Source organism: Hyposmocoma kahamanoa, unplaced genomic scaffold (assembly GCF_003589595.1).
Source record: "Hyposmocoma kahamanoa isolate Upper Pololo Valley unplaced genomic scaffold, ASM358959v1 94, whole genome shotgun sequence".
NCBI classification, from domain to species: domain Eukaryota; kingdom Metazoa; phylum Arthropoda; class Insecta; order Lepidoptera; family Cosmopterigidae; genus Hyposmocoma; species Hyposmocoma kahamanoa.
Window position 1 is genome coordinate 10026248 of NW_020654878.1, and position 22067 is coordinate 10048314.

At 36.8% G+C, this 22067-nt stretch overlaps 1 protein-coding gene across 1 annotated transcript; it reads left to right on the forward strand.

The window, feature by feature from the left end:
* The first annotated feature begins 1589 nt into the window (after positions 1-1589).
* LOC113237748 (protein wings apart-like) lies at positions 1590-18405 on the forward strand. The gene is made up of 14 exons (XM_026474379.1): positions 1590-2117; positions 2376-4246; positions 4529-4717; positions 6010-6114; positions 6821-6964; positions 8231-8352; positions 8582-8708; positions 9115-9330; positions 9782-9983; positions 11590-11708; positions 12697-12860; positions 13930-14027; positions 16754-16938; positions 17306-18405. Exons 1-14 carry the CDS (start codon positions 1958-1960, stop codon positions 17591-17593), a joined length of 3990 nt encoding a protein of 1329 aa, XP_026330164.1. The 5' UTR covers positions 1590-1957; the 3' UTR covers positions 17594-18405.
* Positions 18406-22067: the final 3662 nt, after the last annotated feature.

Below are 22067 nucleotides of genomic sequence, written 5' to 3' on the forward strand. Positions count from 1 at the left end.
GATTGCCAGATTCAACGAAGGGGAGTCAAATTTGGTGTGGGACATAGTAACAGGTGACGAAATATGTATTAATAGTAACGATTCCAAAACAAAGCAACAATCGAGCGTATGGGTCTTTCGTGATGAGCCGAAACCAACCAATATGGCGAGCGTGTAAAGTGCCTCTAAGCGAATGATTGCTTCTTTTTTAATAAAACTGGACACGTGGCTACTGTTGCTTTTGAGAATCGTTGTACCATGAATAGTGATTGGTACACGACTATTTGTTTGCCGGATGTTATTGACAAACACTGTAAAAATACCCGTAAATGCCGTATCATCTTGCACCACGATAATGCCAGTTCTCACACGGCCAGACAGACAAATGAATTTTTGAAAGTGAACAACGTTGACCTAATGAGCCATCCCGCGTACAGTCCCGACCTGGCACCTTGTGACTTTTATTTATTTCCAGAAATTAAGAACCAGTTACGCGGTCAACATATTCATCACCTGAAGAGGCTGTCGAAGAGTATGAAAAATATGTTTCAGAGATTGTCACGAGGGAGTGGCATAAATGTTTTCAAAATTGTTTTATTCGTATGAAAAAGTGCATTAACTCTAACGGAGAATATTTTGAGAAACAATAAATTCATTTATAGTATTTTTTTCTTATTCATTCCGGAAACTTATAGTGCGCCTCACCTATACCTAACATACCAAATCAAGACGATCCGACAAGTGGAAATAAAATAATTGTAATAAGTATTCATATGTTATGACTGCAATCCCTACACTAGGAACGGAGCTACAACCTTAACAGAATTAAGAATGATTCCAGTTAAATTAGCCTTCAAACAAAACTCTTTAAGGTCAATCCGTCTGTTAGGAAGCTACTACGTCACAGCAGCCATACAGACAAATACATACCCAAACACACATCTTCATAGTTATAACTTCCCTCATTTAGCGTCGGGTAAACTATTAACTTAGAGACCGACACGCCTTTAACTTTTTTGTTAAGCTGTACAGTCGACTTTTATCATTGCCTACAGCAAACGTATCATATAAAAGTAACAAAATTGTCTATGAATAGAAAATTGTTGCCATTTAAGAAAAAAACCTGTAACTTGGAATGTTATTCAGTTTAACCATAGAAAGTAGATTTTGTTGTAAAGTGTGAACATTAAATTCCGAAATAATTTTATTGCTAGGAATGTATTATTTAAAAAATAAACAAAGCAATACTCTAATTGCCTAAGGAGTGGCGCGACGCGCTGCAACAAATATTCGACGCCATAAATGTCAGTGGCGTTTTGCTTGGAATGAATTTCATGATATCCAGGAATGTCCGTATTGTATATGTTCTCTGTCACACCAATCAAAACAATATAAATTAATAAAATAATTTAATATAAGTTTTCTCTATGTGTTAAAGAGATAAAATTAATGTTAGCAAAAAATTTTTGAGCAAATTAAAAATACCAATAGTAACCCTTAAATACCTTTCTCGTGTTTCTATTGGCTGATTTTTCATCTTGTCTTGTTTTGCCAATATGGCGACGCTAGTGTTATGAGTTGACAACATCGTAGTTTGTCCTATTTTTCGTTCATAAATGCTTAAATCAATAGTAATTAACTACCTTAAACATTCAAACAAATTCGGTAGCTATGATGACGATTATGCAAAAGTGGCGCATTATTTATCAGTGAAATAATAGTGTGTATGCGTTTGTGGGAAAAGTACTTCGCTCCTGTAAAAATGGCGGGTGTGTTATCTTGGGTTGTTTTCGTTTCGTTAAGAGAAAGTCATAGATTGATTACCAAACGTTCGTCGTAAAACTTGAATTGTGACTAACTTAGCCTCGTCTTATCATTACGTACTCCGAGGCGGCATGTGCTGCGTGCTGTTTTGACATTTGAAGTGATTGATTTATAACGGAGTGCAAGTGTCATCGCTTTTGATGAAATTATCAGTATGTCGCGCTGGGGCAGAGGCCGAAGCGGCAGTGTGGCCGTACCGCTGGACAGTGCCCTCTTTAGAGAGAACAGTAATTGCCCTTCAGCGGCACGCTCCGCAGGAACCGTTGGCAAGTGGGGCATCACCAGTTTTACATCGATCAGAAGCGCGCCCTACGGTAAGAAAACAAGACCATTCACAATTGTTATCAACCTTGAATAAGTAGGTTCGAGCTCGAAAGTAAGTTGCGTGCAAAACACGCAATGTGATTCTCATTAGATAATGTAGTGAAAGGTAAATTTTCGTTCTAACTAGTGTGTACGTGAAGCGTAAACAACTTTAATAATCATTTGTTTATGTTTATTGTTGCTTTGAATATTTAGTTACTGTAATTGTATTAGTTTCTTATTAATAATCTTACCTGTAATCATTTCAGCATTTTCAAGTAATGTCAAGAAGCCTGTACAAGATCAAAACAGTCCACTGACAGTACCAGCAGTTGAGACTGAGCAACCTCCACCAAAACCTAAAAAGTTTTTTAAATCTCGCAATGCTGAGCTTTATCCTCCAGTTCCACAAATTACATATGCCCCTCCAGTACCTGCTGCACCATTATCTCCAGAACATCCTTCTAATAGCAAAGAAAAGAAAACTACAAAAAGAAGTAGAGCTTATACTAGAGATTCATCATCACCTGAGTTACCACGTAAAAGTTTTGAGAAAACTAAAAATAAGAAAAATTCAGTGGCCACAAAGGCCTCCAGAAAGGAAGAGACACCAGCTGAAAATACTCAACCTCCAAATAAACGTTACCTTGTTCGCAATCGTGATAAAGTAATTAACTATGCAGAGGATGGGAGTAACAGCCCAATACCGGACTTCAGCCGATATGAACCTTCACCACTTCAATCTAAAGTGTCATCACCTAAAGTGAGTCCTTTAGTGCCAAGCCCTACACCAGGCCCTGCTAAAGTAGATGTTGCAAGTCCTTCCACAAGTAAAGAAGCTAGTGAAGAGCGTAAACCGCCTCCAATTGTGCTTAGGATATCAAAGGGAACATCTAGAATTGTCAGTACTGATTCAAATGAAGGGTTCACATCACCTAGTTCTGATAGACATTCATCCATGGACACACATTCAGATATTGGGTCTGACCATAAAAAGAGTCCTGCAATGGAAACAATATGTTCACCAAAACATGAAGGACTGAAAATTACAATTAAATGCGCAGGGCTCAATCAAGATGAAAAGAAACGAGAGAAAAAGAAAGACAAAAAAGAACATAAGTCCCACAAGAAACATCATAAAAATTCTGATGATGAGCCATTAAAGAAACCCAGCTCACCTCAACCTGGATCAGATGCTTATGATCTTTATAAGACTCTAGCATCTCCAGCACGTGAGGAATCCAAAAACAAGCAGCAAACTGAAGATGAAATAGAATCACAACTAGCCAAGTTGGACTCTACACATGCATCTCCAAGATTAGAAGTGCAACCACAAGAACCTCTACCAGAGCCAAAGCCTCCTGAAAACACCACTGGAAGGTCAAGACGAAATAGGCCAAACATTAACTACAGTGAAAACGATGATTATCTAGATGCCATCACAAACAAAACAGTCCAAAGTAAGCATGGAACGAAAACAGTGAGTGATATTAAGAAAGAAGGCAAAAGAGGAAGGAAAAAGCATGAAGCAGCTATAGCTGAAGCTGCTGCTGCAGAAGTGCAACAGGAAGCTGAGAAACAAATAGAATCTCAAGTTGAAAAGGGTGACTTGATTGACATACTTTCTGGTTCAGACACGGGGATACCACAGGAAAGTCACAAAAAGCCCCATAAGAAGCAGAAACACAAAAATGTGCAGAGTAAACATCCTAGTCCGGATTATAATACTCCAGCTTTGCAAGAACCACAAGTTTCTGAAGATAATGAAACCGAGGAACAGCCTGAAGAACATGATCAGGATGATTCTCAAGAAGAAATTCAATCGGACAGAGTTTTGCGAGATGTAAACGTTGAAGACACACCGAATCTTGCACAACTGAACACCCAGTCATCAGATTCTGCTTACAACAGTTGTCCTAATGAATACTCAGAAGAAGAACTGCATAAGCAAAATGAAGATGTGTTTAAATCTCCACATGATGTAGGTGATGACAATCACAGTGATGACAAACCAAGTGTCAAGTTAGTAATTACTAAGAAAAAGGGCTCTATCTTCAAAAGTAAGTCATTGGTAAATGATAACCCGTCACCACTGCCTGCTAGAAAACGACGACATCTTTACAGACATGAATGGAATGATGTAAGTATTCTGTGAATCCTTATTACTATGAAAGATTGTTTTTCTTCTTATTGCAGGATCTGGTGCAATGTTGCAAACATTGACCTAACGTATTATTTGTCATTGTAAACAATGATAACCTGTGGTTCTTATCTAAATAACAACTTAAGTAGTGACAAATAGAGCAATTAATAACAATACAAATTTTGCATTTCATTTTACATTACATAACGTTTCAGTATTATGAAGGTACATGTTAATAGCAAAAATATTAAATCAGTGTTTATCTTTTCAAATTTCCAGAAAGGCAATGAAACACCAAGGCCAGAACAGCCAGAACAAATAGAGGTCAGTAACCCAGTCAGTCAAGTGCCAGAGGAATTAACAAGAGTCACAAAATACCGCACTCCTGATTTAGTGGTTGATGGTCCCGAGACCACAGAAAGCATTAAGCCATATACAAGTGTCAAGTGTGCTAAGGAGGCTAAAGAGGTATGAATTATTATTGTACACCAACATTGCTCACATTAATTTGAGTAAACCATAAGCATACTTTTATCATATAAAGAACATCTGTATGCTGACTTTGTGCTTAAAATATGTACACTCTGCTGATTCACGTGAGTGGCTCAAATGTAAATACAGCATAAAAGATATATAGAGAGAATACATGTAAAATAAACTTAATATAAGCACAGATGTGCTGGCTTCCTATGTTATCATAATGTAGTATACCTTACCTACGTCTGCTGCTAAGCAGTAATGTGAACATAACTGCATTCTGGTCTTGAAGGATAAGACTGCTGGTGAAATTACAGGCACATGGGACTTGTCAACTTATGTCTCAGGGTGTCAGGCGCAGTGGCAGTGCTCGTCAGATTTTTGTAATTTAAAGCTGTAAGTGGCACTGCAACAGCCAGAGATAGGCGTATTGCTTACCACCAGGAACAAAACTTGTTCATCCCTTCAATCAATTCAATCTGTATATATAATAAACCAATGTACCATAATTATACATTATGTACATATTGTAACATGTTCCATACTGAAATTAATAAGCACAGCGCGGAAGAATTGTAATGAACATGTATATAAACAATAGTTTACATATTCAATTTCATATTAAATATTTCTATTGTTCTACATTAAGTAACAGATTTAATTGGAGAAATATTGCTTGTTAAACAAAATTCATTTTTTATTTTTGTTTTGTTTTAGTTTATTTCTACTTGATGGTTTCTGATGTTAGGAAAAGCATAATATATTAGTTTGGTCCATTTGTACAAATCCAATGCAACATTGTTTATTACCTTTGCCTGTCATATTCAATGGGCATTTTTGACCATGGTCTTCCGAGAAAATGGTCTTATAAGTGCTTTGTATCTGTACTGCTTTATACAGATACATTTAAAAAATTTCAGTCAAATCATATATTCAATATATGAAATGAAACAAACCATTTGCATGCTGATTTGACTCAAATTTTTACTAATAGTGGTATTTATTATAACTGCTTTGTATCTGTACAAAGCAGTATTTTGTTTATACCTACTGTTTATACATGTGTAAGTAAATGCTAATATAGAATTATAACATTAGTTATAACAGTGAAAAACACAATTTATTTGAAAAAGACACACGCCATTAAGAAAAAGTCAATATAAATCAGCCTAAAGAAGAAAATTGTTATATTTTCCTTTTTCCTTACGAACACCAAGACAGTATCAACAAAAAATCACAGACAATAGCAAAACATTTGTTCATTACATTATTTTAAATTACAGTTCTACACAGTAGTGAGGAATGTTAAGAAAGCCCACCAAATTCAAGAAATTGGAGAATTCCAGGAGTTTAATGATGATGTTGAATATCTTTTAGATAATTTACAGGTACTTATGTATTCTTATTATTATTAGTACTACTGTCCTTTTCATTTTTGGTAAATTTTGAGATATTGGCACCTAAAATTGATTTTTTCTTTGAAATATGTCGTTATGCTGATTTTCTTTACAATAAAACTGAAATTAAATTAGATATAAAAAACAGCTTACAGGGTGGTATAAATCTCTTTTTGCTGATTCCTTATATTTATTTTAATAACTCAATTTTGCTAGATATGTATTTAGTATGCATGAGAGAGAAAGCTCTATCGAGGCATCCTGTCTCTTTTCTGTAATGAATTGCTGCTCTGCTACAGCAATTTTTTTAAAGAGGCTAATTCTGATTAAATTGGACATTTTCCTGAAGGATTTATTACATGAAAACTTAAAGGCAAAACAAAAATCCACCAAAAAAGTGTCTACATACACTCGCAATTTCGCTCGGTCGTGACGATTTGGACAAATATTTTACAAACATTTCGTTCCAAGTTTTATCATGTAATACACAGTTATAAATAATTTGCATAGGTGGTATAAAAAAATTTGACTGTGCAACAATTTGTGTCAATTTTGTCTACTTAATACATTTTTTTTTAAATTCATGCATAATGTTATTATACAAAAAAATTACGTACATTATACTTATTACTCAAAGTTTAACTATCGTACGTGTATGCGAGACTCTATCTATAGATCTATCGACGTGTATCTACAGGATAACAACCCAATTTCCACCCGTTGCCTGTCAGCCATCACGCTGGCGAGCAAGTGCACGGCGCCGGCGTTCCGCATGCATCTGCGGGCCCACGGAACCGTACAAAAGTTCTTCAGCGCGTTGCACGATGCTACTAACGATCAGGTATTTTATCTTACTTATTCAAAAAAGCATCAGCACTTCACCAAGCTACCAAGCAACATTGACACTATAGTCCATTTATTTAAGTACTTAACTAAATGTAAACAATCTTGATACATCTTTTTATTGAAACATGCTTTACAAATCAATAGGTATAAAAATAGGCATGCAATTTCATATGCAGCTAAGTATTTGTATTTTGTATTTGAAGGTAAGGGAAAATCATTTTATAAATGTATATTTCATTAAATAGACATCTCAAGATTGTTTACATTTATTTAAGTACCTAAACAGATGGACACTAGACGACAACAACATTAGACGAACGATCGGTGCCATAGGTTCAACTGATCTATCTTTTTTTCCCTTAAGTTGCGGGATCGCTAACGTCAGCCCTGTTTGTTTTCGATTAGGTCAGCTGTAGTATATATCATCGTCTGGAAAGTAATCTCACGTTAATAACAAGAACTTCTTTCATAAATTAGCCTTCTTATACAAAAATTTCGATACGAATAATTCCTCTGAAAATCAGAGGACAAAACATCTTTATTTTACGTGCATGGAAAACTACCTTTTTTCGAAATCATAAATTGACGTACTCTTCGAGACAAAGATGATATCTACGATGGAACGAGCACGCCTAGATAATGCCTATTCAATCGCGAGACAGACATTTGGGTAGAATGTGTTCGAAAACACAAACACGCAGGAAGTTCAATTCCTAGACTGTGCGCATTGTAAAGGATGACGAATAAAGTGCTTAGTACGTCGGAAAGAATATATTAATCAAATGAGCATGATATCCCGCCATACGTCTGGATATCAGATGGAAAAAGGGGGCGGGTGGAATGAGCTAGTAGAACTCATGAACACACTCACGGCAAGTATAATCTGTAGAAAACCGACAGACAGTCACCATTGCGTCGATGGGCTAGATAAACTATGAAGATTAGACACGAGTTTATCCTCGCCAATGGGTTTCCTGGCACGGCGCTCATCCGAGTCAAGAACCTGTAGTTAGTATTTCGCTGAGCCATCCCACAGATGACTACTATACTCGCGCAGTACTCCATGCAAAATCTGATTTGCGCTTAGTGCTTTGTTTAAAATTGTCCAAGTGAGAAATTTCTCTTCACTCTGTCAAGAACGACGATGATGATGTTTGTGCTTTAAAGTCTAAAATTGAAATCCATATTTTTTTGAGCCTACAGTTCACTCAAAATCTTCTTGAGCCGAACAAGTGACGGCAGTGGCATGGTTTTGTTACAGAGTCTGGGCCTGTGTACAGCGACGGTGATGTTCGTGCTGTCGCAGGATCGCCTCAACATGGATCTCGACCGCGAGTCGCTCGAGCTCATGTTGAACTTACTAGAGTCTGACGTGTCACATAAGTAATTTGTCCTAATCTTCTAAATTCCTTTATAATATAAGAATATATACACATTAAAAAATAAATTCTTAACTGTACACTAGAAGTTGACTCATTATAATTTTGCACAATTGTAAAAACTTGTTAATGGAATAGAACATTATATTGCTTTTTTTTTCTCTTAACGTTACTTAGCCAATCCCATTGCAAATTCTGACATTAGGGATGTAATCTACATTTGCGTTCCCTAGAAACGCCCTCGACGATTGCGGGTTGACATCAGCGCAGCTGGCCAAGACGCAGGAGCGGGTGCGGGAATTGTGTGCCGAAATCAAGAGTCAAGGGAAAGCTACGCATTTGGACTTAGATAATATCACTGTAAGTACTTTGTCGGTAAATAAGAAACACTGAACATATTCACCATCGACTGTTATTTAAGGGCGCCTTCAAATTAGAAGCGTGTAGAAACGCTGCTAATCTGCGTGGCTCTGCAGCTGCGCTTCTAAATATTATATGAATATAGGAGTGGCGCGGCTGCAGTTTCTATAGCGTCTATTTTAAGGGCGCCCTAAGAACTAGACACATTTCATCTGAGATGGTATACTACATTATTCTAATGGAACATGCTCTTGACCAAAATCGGCTACTTTGGCAATTATATAAGTTTAGCCCATAATAACTAAGGGATATTCCTAATGATATCATTATAGCTGGATGGTTATAATATCGTCAATTATTATTTAATGAATTGTTTTAAACATAAAACCCATTGCTCAAAACACAGGTGGGGCATTTAGCCATGGAGACCCTCCTATCGCTGACGTCAAAACGAGCCGGGGAGTGGTTCAAAGAAGAACTACGTGTATTAGGTGGAGTGGACCATATTGTGCGCACCATTCAAGATTGTGAAAGCAAGCTGGAGTCTCCCGCAAACTCGTGGACTGACGCGCAAATCGATATACTGAGGAAAGCAGACAGGTGTATGCGCGTGTTGGAAAATGTAAGAATACAAAACACTTAGTAGAAGTAGAGCTTTAAATGAAGAGTTCGTCTAAAGAAATACTACCAGCATACCTATTTCTGCCGCCAAACAAAAGTGTATGCAATACTGTGTTCGGATTTTGGAGGATAAGAGTACTGGTAAAACAACAGGCACATGGGACCCGACAAATTTGTCTCAGGGTGACAAACGCATTGGCATTTATGGAAACATATAGTCATTTCTTGTAGAATACGCTATTGTCGGTTTTACTAACCAGGAACCCACATAACCGACACATGGTTTTGTTTATTCCGCATTATTTATTTTTGGACAAACAAAGTGATACAGGTTGGACAGAACAGGGCGAAATATGCAATGTATTTCTAAGTAGAATTAATTGTTTAAATTCTTCATAATTTTTTCCTTTCTACTGTGCGTTATAATTAGTATTTTCAACTGGAACTTGCAGGTGACGCAACAAAATGAAGACAACCAAATGTACTTACTGAACGGACCTCTCGGCGCGGCGCGCACGCTGGCAGCACTGCTGCGACGTTGCGCCAGCGAGGCGCGAAACGACCATCCGGTCCCACTGCGTACTGCATTACTGGACGCCGCACTGCCGGCCATCAAAGTCCTCGTCAACTTATCGCACTCCTTTGGGAACACTGGTCAGTGGCCGAACTCATTACACACACACAAATGAATACCAAAAGCCGCAAAGCCCGTGTATATCACAGACTAGTTCAATTAATCGGTAGCAATTATTAAAGAAAGTATGAAACATAATAAAAATGAAACCATTTATTGTCACACACACACAAAAAAAGTTACAGATATGAGAAAAAAAATTACAGAAATAATTATAAAAAAATTATTTAATTAAAAGATCTGTTAAATATGTAGGAAATGAAACTATTTTTCCGGATTTAAATCGCGTTTAGTTTGTTTTTTCAAACAAACCGCAGTTCCAGGCCCTTTACAGGTCCCACGGTCGCGGTTAACTGAGGTGGTACACTCTTCAACCAGTTATGTCTAATATTATTGCAAACCACCCTATTTTTCACTATAGTTACATAGTTATTAATTAAATACCTTATTTTTAATTTTACAAAGAAAACATTCCAATTTACGCTACATTAAGTTTTACAAATTATTTTATTAAATGAATTTTTATTAAGTTCAATGTATTGATAATTAATAATAGAAATTAGAATAAACTAAAGCATATTAATTAGTACTGCAGTCTTATGTCTGTTTGGGATTTTTCATTAGAAGAAATACTAGATCCCAAACTGGTGATACGGAGAAACCATCTTCCCTGTTGAAATTAGGATGTTTTTTAATTTCAATGGCCTCTCGCAGCATGCAAGGACCTGCGGTTTGTCAAACCTCATTGAATGTGTAGGTTCATCCATGACATGCTCGCAGACTGCAGACTTGTTTACGCGACGGTGTTTGACACCAGCTATATATATGTTCTTTGACGCGGGTACAAATACTTCGCTTCGTTTGTCCAATATAAGAGAGACCGCACTCACAGTCAAGCTTGTAAACTCCTGCATCCTGTAAGGGGATGTTACATTTCACGGGTCTCAGAAACTGAGAAATCTTCCTCAGGGGCTTGAAATAGGTCTTGATAGATGCACGCCAGAGGACTCTTCCGATGTTGTCTGTAACACCTCTCACGTAAGGTAAAATGGCAAGTCTTCGCTCGACTGTTGGTGGTTTCACACGGGGCCAATGCCGCAGGGCATTGGCGTGGAATCTTCAACTTATTCGCATGTAGGACTTGCTTTATATGCTGAAGTTCCCCTACCTGCCACAATTCTCTTGTTCCATAGTTGTTAAAAAAAACAAATATACGCGATTTAAATCCGGAAAAATAGTTTCATTTCCTATGTGTAACAATCGCGAAAACCTAAGAACTCGATCTGTTAAATATGATTATGAAATCTATACTTTGACTTGTCGGCGACTTCGCAGACACTTTCCACTCACATGTCAACATGTGTGTCAGTTCAAGAAAGTCAAGTATGAATTGAAAGAAGTGAAATTACAGGCACATGGACTTGCCAACTTATGTCTCAAGGTGACGGGCGCAGTGGCAGCACCCCTCAGATCTTTGCGATTTAAAGCTCGGAGTGGGCACTGCAACTGTTATGAACAGAAGTGTCGCTTTCCACCAGGCGCACGACTTGTTCGTACTGTCACTTGGTATCATATAAAAAATCTATTATATAGATTTACGTAACGAACGATGGTACGATTTTGCAGGTTCGCTCGGCGCGCAGGTTGTGGGCGAGCAACCATCCGTCATGGAAATTTGCCTCATCATCCTCAACAACCAGGGCAACTTAATTCCTGACAATAGGAATTTTGAATTCTGTGTTTGCGTAAGTAATTTTGTATTGCACAGCACACGTACACTAACTAGTTTGTGATTCAATTTTGTTAGAATTTTAAATAAGTATATTACAAAAAACGAGGAATTTTGAAACGCTTTTGAAATTTAAACACGAGAAATACGGTAGTGAGACCCTAAATTGCAAATACACAATCTTCCAATTAACCTTCATACAATATTCCTATAAACTATAGTAACTGCGTGGTCCCTTTTTACCCAAAAATGAGAGGTTTCGGAACCTTATTATGAACGATATTTGGAATGTAATAACTTGGAACGGGATACAAACGGTACGAAGTAGTCGAAAGCATGTTGACCTAACAACCGGCTGCATTCTATAACTGATGCCATCACATATTAGTGTGAAAAATGTTTTAGCATTGTTTCCACCCTTTGTTTTAGCACCCTTTCATAAAAAAATGTCACTACGTTTCTTGTCATAATGGTTTTATTGTTTCAATATAAAATGCTCAATGTACGTAAATCATTGAATTTTGTCAGTACGTCGTTGATATTTCTCTATAGGGAAGCAATAGGCGGCAACTACACAAAAAAACACTTGAAAATCGCACTAAAGCCCGTAGTTGGTTTTTTGAGATCTATATAGCGAAACGGGGTTACCCTGTACTATCATATTTAATTTTACGATGAACCCTGCTACTGTGTCCATGAAAGGGTTAAAGAATTCCAAAATTACAAAAAAAAAAACTATAAAATAGTACGTTATTACTGATTACAATGAGGATCTGGAGTCTCGTGGGATCTTTAATAATTTTGAGTAAATTTATATAATCATCCCACTGTTGTACCTTTTTCCATTAGTATATAAACTTTTTCATTGGAATATGTAATTCAAAAGCCTTACTTAGCCAATGACAATACAAGTAAAAAATCCAAAATTTATTGTAATTTAAAGTTGAAATAACTTTTTATGATCAACTTTAGCAAGACAATAAAAACCTAAAATTTATTTACAGGTACTGATGCTGTTAATTAATCTGGTGCAAAACAACGACGTGAATACACAACGACTGCTCAGCTTGCGTATTCGCGTTGACAACGAGGACGACATTATTTCACGCAGTCTGCCCGCATTGGACCTTATTGTAGATTTGTTCTATAAGCGAGAAGACCTTGCCAGGTGAATTTACTATCTGCCAAAGATATGCATGTTACTCAAATATTGCATGATCACAATAACGCACACATCACCGCACTAGGGAAACACTGTATCGCAAGTGCCATGGACAACCACAAATTACACCCAAACTCACGAGAGAAATAAATTTAGGCCACGCAAATATTTCTCCCGGCCCAGGAATTGAACTCGGGACCTCTTGAGTAGCAGTCCAGCACGGTAACCGTTCGACCACGGAGGCAGTTTTTCATTGTTTTTTTTTTAGAACGCATAATTATGTTAATTTGTAATACTGGCGATTACATCTGAAAAGACACAGTAAGTATGCTAAACTGGTCTCGCCAAACTACAATATTATACATTTTGCAGCAGACAGTTAATTGAGGTTTAGCCTTCGTGGTCCAGGAAGGTAAACTGTATCTCTCTGTATATAATAAGGTCTACAAGTACAAATAAATTGTATTTGCAGTGACCTTCCCAAAAAATGATCTAAGTAGGTAGGTATACTTTAGCTATGAACTGGGTTCCAATATAGGTAAACGCTTGTAACAAACCGCTAGCGTGTTTTAGGATACAAGTAACGCCATCTAGCGGTGGCCACTCGGAACTAAATCCACTTTGAAAACTTACGAACACTTGCGGTTTTTTGTATTAATACCATATTAAAACAATTTATTTTTGCATTAAACCGGGATTTCATATTTTCAAAAGTTTATTATGCATTGTAATTATAGAAGTCGTAATTAATTACTTATACTAAATAAGTATAAGCACTTGATAGTGTAGGAAACAAATATCATTGAAATTTTTGATAATGGGCAAGTATTTATGTTTAGCTTTATTTTGTTATTTTGTATATTATTATATTTTTTTACATAACATAATTATATATTATGTACTATAAAATTATATACATACAAAAGTAAACATAACGTCTGGCAGCTTCTGCATCTAATCATATTCAGAAGGGAAAGTGAAAGCAGTGAGAAATTAGTACACAAGTTTAATGGTAAGGCAGACTACACTACCGTTATGCAAATTAATTAATTATTTAATCACTTTTTTTTTTCAGGCGAGCTGAAGAGAATACGGATGCGCTTTTAGATGGTGCGAAGGATAAGGACAAGAAGAAACCATCGCAAGACGATATTGATGAAACTGTTGCTAAGTGTAAGTCATCATCATCGTCAACTCATTTATACGTCTCACTGCTGGGCATGGGTCTCCTCTCAGGCGAGGGTTTAGACCACAGTTCGCCACACTGGCACAATGTGGGTTGGGGTCTTCACACGTTTTCCGAGGTTTTTGAACCCTCTATTTCGATGTGACCCGAAAACCTTATCAATTTCAAATTAAGTTTCGCACATAAACAATAATTCTAAGAAACTTAGAAGTGCGAGGCCGGATTCGAACCCACAGCTTCTGCTTGAGAGGCGGTAGGTCGGACCATTAAGCTACAATCGCTTTTGAGCTTTAACTATAAATATTAAAATAGAACTTGGTTCGCACTGGATCTCTTAGTAATTTATTTAGATCTGTGTGGATTATGTGATCAAAACTTTAACTCAGAAAAACCACTACAACTAAAACTGTTTATTTCACTAGAATTCATCAACCTATACGATTATTAGCGCGATTGATGTACGCGTTTTTTGTGTATTAAGATGGATTACATAACTCAACGTCTATAATCTTTCGACTGATTTACCATAATCGATTTTGCCATTGGTGCCATTGTTGAAAGATATCACACCATTATTACCAGTTTTGCTTAAAAATATATCTAACATTAAGAGCTCATCTTGATTAGATTGAGTCTTTGTCCATGGTTCAGAAGCCGATGTTAAAAAATAAAATTTACGTTGCTAGCTCCAGCACACATGGAGTAATGAAAATAAGGGGAGCAGGGCGATGTATTTCCACTCTCACTGTGACCTGTAAATATTTATCGTACGTAAAGACACACGGAGCAATGTATATATATGTACATGGCGCTTATACTTGTTCCGTAAGGGTGCGTTCCCATTATGTCGTGACGATAGATAGACGTGCAGTTTAAAGTGTCGTGACTTGTATATTTAAATGTAGTTGTTCGCATATAGTACAACACGATTAACGACTTTTTGACGTTACGACGACAGACTGTCGTGACAATGTGAAGAGCTAGAACGACAGTCGTCGGACGATAAAGGAAACGTTACGATAAAAATGAGACGACAGATAATCGCAGCTTCAAACGATTCTGTCGTGCAAACGACAAGGGGCTGCCGTGAGCCGATAAATTGTCGTCACGATCGCGAATGGGAACAGTTAGACACGACAGTCGTTGAACGATAAAATAAACGTCCACGACACAGTCACTACAGATAGTCGCGATATGGGAACAGGCTGGACGTGACAGTCGTCTAACGATAAATAAAACGTGACGACAATGGGAACGCGCCCTTAAACCAATCTGTACTGTACGACGCAACGATGCATTTTATCGACGTCGACGATGATTATATTTTGTCACATTGCATATATATTTTCACAAAGGCGTTACGTAAACAATTACGAACAGATGGACATACAAATCCCGATCCGTAGGCGGCGGCTTTATTGACCCAAACATTGTACGAGTAATTGCTGTCTGCCTGTGTGACATACAATGTTTTTCATCACACTTGCAATGAGGTTAAACAAAAGGAAAATTAGAGTTAGTAACGTTATAGTTTATTCATATAATATTTACAAACTTTTAAGTAAGTTTTGCTTTGGCTGTACGTATGAATAACAACAACGCAAAATCTTTTACATTTATGAGTATGTATATTATAACAGTTATAAATGAAATAAAGCCGACTATTTATATTAGTTTTTACAAATTAAATCAAAAAGTCTTCCACGTTCAAAGAAATTCCGCGCTTGGAGCGGCAAATGAAACAAAACCCATTACATTGTTTGTTGATGTTATAGTGCGTTGGTTTTTATTATGTGTACAGTGCTAGCCCTAACAGCTTCGCCCAGCACTGCTACTAGACGACGGCGACGTAGCGGTGTTAAATTTACTTCAAGCAAATCTGTAATACGTCCCTCTTATATGCATAATTATGTGTCATTAAGAATCGTAATTGTATGTGACTTATAAGATTACAAGGTATCGAGCATGTTAGAGGCTAGCGCAAAAGTGGTGTAACATTTTACATTTTTCTACAATATTACCTTTAATTGATACTCAGTACAAAATTATTTTATATTTGGATGCTATTTTCATGTATAAAAAATATTTAAATATTTAATTTGATTTATATATAAAAATAGCATCCAAATGAAAAAGATAATTACGAACTTTAGTATAATTTAAAGTAATAGTGTAGAAAAAAATAACTGGCGCGCAAAGCCGACGAATGGTACACGAGCTTACAATGTTGTTACGTGTTTATTTTAATCAATGGAAAGCTCGGTGTCTTAGGCTGCTAACAGATTGTCTGCAGGTTTGCAGTTAATGCGTGAAGTAATCAACTTCATGCAGCCGCGACCTCGACCGCATGAAGTCGATAACGACTTCACACATTATATACATGCAGACGATCTCGACTGCATGCAGTTAACACGTGAAGTCGTTATCAACTTCATGCAGTCGTGGTTCTCGGATGCATGAAGTCGATTATGACTTCACGCATTAACTGCAACATGGAGTCAATCTGTTAACAGCCATATTCACAATAAAATTCAACACAAGTGCGTAATACAGTAAAAATATGAACCACTAATATTGACACTAACTAGTTACGTGACATTATGAGAGCAAAGTTGTCTTAGTGTCGCCAGCGGTCGTAGCGTCACTTTTGACCAAACGTATTACACTTATTTAGGGCTTCGCTTCATAAAGTAATATAATGAAATCTGTACAGTGCTAGCCCGAGCGGGCACGCATATGGAGCACACCATGGTGGGCGCATACATGGCGTTGCTACTGGGCCACATGGCAGTGGTGTCCCCGGCGCACGCCAAAGCCGTCCGCGTGCTGCTACCCTCGTACGCGCCGCTGCTGCCCACCCTCAAGAAGTACTTCACCTTCCTCTCGCTTACTGCCAGTGTAAGTATAGCCTATTATCATACAGGTTGCATCAATGGAGGGGTGGACGGATGGTTGTACTGTTTGTATTATAAAATGCTGGTCCACCAGACGCGTGTTTTAGACTGAAGATCGCAAGTAAATTTTGTGTATACATTTTTAAATATACAATGGTTGATTGAATCCCTCTTCAAACTAGAAAGCTAAAAGGAAGACAAAAATGGGCCTTGCGTTTGAGGCTATCCAATAGGATTTCTGTAGTATGTATTTTATAAAATTATGATACAAGTTACAAAAAGTAATTTTGTGTACTAAGTTTAATTACGATTATATCGGTTACAGTGTTACGCCCTTATACATAATCTAACAAACAACTTCCGAATTTCAGGCCGAAGCAGCAATAGTAGCTCACGTCAAACAAACGCAGCGGATAATCGATTTTATGGCGTCGAGCGACAAAGAAGACGAGGAAGGCCCGTCGCAGCCCCCACCGGAGCCCGCTGCTGCCGCCGCCGCCCCTTACACTGCCTATCCCTCCCACTATTACAACACCTCCCCTTCCGACGTCCCTCAGGACATGTCCCTTAGCAACCTTAACTATAGCATGAATTACAGTCATAGCACCTCTAGTTCGGAAAGAATGTCCTCCTCAATGGAAGTCGATGGATATCACTGAAACTGGACTAAAGGTATCTATTTCCTTATCTTCCCGCAAGTCTGTATGAATTCAAGACCTTTGACGTTTAGTTCGTGAGCCGGCAATAGAGAAACTTACCTCGTGGTGTTTTACAGGTTTTGTTAATTTTACAGCGACAGTCCAATATCAGAAAATATTTTTTCCGCATAATGCGAGAAGAACCAAAGTATCTTAATCGCAAGTCATAAACAAATTAGTATCAAGAGGCGAACCTTGAATTGGTCATATTGCGTTTTTTTTTTTGATATCATTGTAAAGCAAAATTATTTTACTGGTTCTGTAAATGAAGGAATGGATGAGTTCAACTAATTTAGCAAATTTTAATAAATTAAAAATTACTTATCATTACTACAGACTTGTTGATGCCTCGCAATCAAAGCAAAGCCTATACTTACGTATCAGTGCCGACACGTGACGATCATTGCGGTAGCGTCTTAGATTATGGAAACTAAAGGACATGTTATGTTGACATATATAAATCAGACGTTCTATGTATATGATGCATTTCGACGTTGAAAACATAAACATGTTACTGTCTTTGTTTAACTATTGCGTGCCGTCTTAAGCCAAAAGAGATAGCATTAGCATTATATTGGTCTATGTCAAACACGAGAATCGAAAATACGTAACGTCACCTTAAATGCCAACCATCAATACGGTTGTCAAAGATAAGTACATCAAATGTCAAAACAAATGTTTTTCCAAGTGTTTTTTTGAATTATTTGCATGTATTGTAATAAAATGGACAAAAATATTGACAATGAGAACAATTAAGTATTAATAAAAATTCGTCGCTGCAGCATTACGGGATGTGGCATTTGAAAAAGCGAAGATCGACCGAATGTAACATTGTACAGGCACATGTTATTTTTCTGTCTATAAATCACACAAAAACCCAAATATCTCATGGAATAAACTTGTTTTACCAGAGCATATCCCGGAGAATAATGTGCGACAAAGAACCAAAATAAGGCTTATGCGCACCTATAAGTGCCGATACGTGACGATCAGTGCAATGAACGTCAGTGTTAGTGGAAAATGATATTGTTCCTACACATTTTATATTTCGAAGCTATCCGTACTTGTCAGTGTTAGCAACGTTCAGTGACGTCAGTATTGATTATAGCTGAGAATATTTTCACTACAGGCACGGCCGTCACATGTGACAGCGATACTACAAGTATTAACTAGCAATCAAGCCACGCGTCAGTGTCAGTATTGATGTAATTAGACATATTTAAGTAGTTTATTCATAAATCTTGCCAAATTTTGCTTTGGTTTCTTCAGATTGCCTGTTTGTTTGTATATTTTGATGATTGTTGTTAACGATTATTTTGAGATAGTATTGTTCCTGGAAGCTTACATATTATCGATATTCTGTTATTAAAACAATTCACGACGAGGCTTTTATTATTATTATTTTTACTATTTCAAGTTTACCTACAAATAAAAAAAGAACAAAGAATGGTTAGAAATCATACCGCCGTGCCGTATAATAGTGCCGAATATAAACATTGAATCAAAGACCATCTTCATTTATTCGCTTCATTTTGAAGAATCAAATTTTAACATAACTTTGAATGTAACTAGATTACATGATAATGCAATTCCATCATTAGGTTTATTGGTAAATAATTTTATATTTAATTTAGATTAAACAAGTCTCATTTACTAGGTATTCTCAATTTCTGAAAACAAAATTATCCACTCGTTTCCGATTTTTTCCCACTGACAACTTTAACTACTAAAAATTCTTATTTTATAAACCCAGCAATACAATGACCATGTTGGTCCAACGTTGCCGGGTGAAGGCCAATACCAACATATACACAGACTTGCCTTGCCTTGCCTTGCCATCGTTCGATGTTACTCGCCTAGCTGATCGAGTGAAGGCGAGCGCTAACGTGTATAGAGCTCGTTTGACGTGGCTTGTCACAACTCGCAGTCGCTCGTGACTGCTTGTCTCACTTCGGAGAAGTGTCGATTTTTCTGCACAAATCAAAGACGCTCGGCCAATAGTAGTCAATTGACATTGTATAATCAGACATTTGCATGCTATTTAATATATGCGAAACATGTTTATACTAACACTATCTTGTTACATCTCCTGTTATACCATGTTTTGAGCAAATAAACGTATGATAATAATATTATTATTGATAATATTACTACTTTCATTTATTTCAAAATTAAATGGAAGTATTAAAGGTTCACTTAAATCAGTCACTAATATTAATTATATACCAATGATAAATGCAAAAAAGCTTACACTATATGGAATCTCTTTAAAAATTTATCTATGAAAATATGAATTTTTGGGTTGGAAATGTATAGGATTTATATTTCAAGTTTTCTCTTTTTTATACACTCTCAAATTACATTTTTTCTGTGCAAATTCACTTTTACACGTAATATTTGAATATTTGTAAACGCAAAACAATAAATTCAAAATTTCATGTGACATTCCCGGATATTCCCATATAACCTAAAATATTCCCAAATGGAATATTGATCTACTTTGATGAAATTTTTGCATGTCGATAATGACTTATCGATAGATTATGGTACGACCCTAAAGAAATCCGCCATTTGTTAGTTCAATTTTTGTTTAGGTATGCACGTTCATTCCGTAGTTAGGGCAACTCCTTTTTTTTTTTTTTTCCATCCTCTAAGGGTAGCGTTTAGTACCGTGATGTGCTATTCTCACTCTTCAATACTGACACTGACGCGTGCCATGATTGCTAGTTAATACTTGTAGTATCGCTGTCACATGTGACGGCCGTGCCTGTAGTGAAAATATTCTCAGCTAGAAATGCGTATCGGATCGGAACAATACTGACGTCACTGAACGTTACTAACACTGACAAGTACGGATAGCTTCGAAATATAAAATGTGTAGGAACAATATCATTTTCCACTAACACTGACGTTCATTGCACTGATCGTCACGTATCGGCACTTATAGGAGCGCATAAGCCTTATTTTGGTTCTTTGTCGCACATTATTCTCCGGGATATGCTCTGGTAAAACAAGCTTATTCCTGGCTAAAACTGTAACTGTAAATTGACTGGAATATATAACTCGATGATGTAAGTTTCTCTATTGCCGGCTCATGGTCTATTTGATACCGCTGCATCAAGGGCAGTGAACTTTATAGTTACGAATTTAAAACAAGTTTAGGCTTCGTCTTGAATTTCATTACTTGGGTTCTTTAGGTGTTGTGAGAATTATTGTTGCATGTTTATGATATAAACAGCGGTTACCACACGACTGGATTTCGTGAATCTGAAACATATTGAAGAAACAATAGGCAATAAAATAAATACAGTTATTTGACACAAACGCAGGCTAAACGTTCTGTGCAGACCAAACCGTGAGAGCACTATATGTGATAAGAGTTGTAAATATATACCAAAATCATTCACTAATCCAATTCCTGTACATTGTAAGCCCATAGTAATAAAGGAATAGGAATACATGCCATTTGTAATAGTTAATTCTTTGCAAATAGTTATATCGTCACGCCGATACCTCGATCTTTTTGTAACAGAATCATCTTCCTTCTCTTGAGTGTAAATAATATGAATCCCCTGACTGGTATGGACTAAATAGATGCGGTTTATACGAATATGGGTTATGAATTCTTAATAAAATTGAGATATTCCGAGTTTAAGCCACTGAACTGGCAATATAAAAGTGCAAAAATAGTCGAGTAAGTGTATAATAGATATGTATTCTTTTATGTGAATATTGTGTCGTGCACGTTTTTGTATAATACCGCTCCAAGGGTTTACAAATTTGAACTATTGTTCTAAAGTGGCACAATCTTTATTGTAAATACATTTTAGCTAGTTGGAATAGTTGGTTTCTGTTGAGTAAATTAGATGTAGGGTCGGTTTTAAACGTTATAAGTATACCCGAGAGCGTGAAAAGCTACAATCAGCGAAAGTGCGAAGGTCGCTGGCAGACCTGTGCCTCTACCACGAGTTTATTGTGACAGCTGTCGCTAGCTACCGGGTAAATTACTTCACAATTTTAATTTTGTATGGCAAATTATGCAGCGCCTCTGGCGGTCACAAGAAGAAACAACATTTTAAATACAAACATTTTATGCGGTCGCTACCGATAACTGTCACTGTAATCTCATGGTAGAGGCACTGATTCGAATCGCGAATCACTTCTAAACAAGACGAGTGACGGCCGCGCGGCACTCGCATTTAATGTACAAACACTAACGTCGTTAGTTGCTCGCAAAAGAGAGAATGATTTATGCATAGAGAAAAATAATTAGGACAATTTTATGATGTTGGAGTTTTAACCGATAGTTAAACTAGGACTAAGACAGCGAATGGACGATATTACATTCTTTTATAAAGATTTTTATTCCTAAAACCTGACTGAATGTCCACAAGTAATCAGAATTTTTTTTTTACTATCGAAATGTTAAGGCACA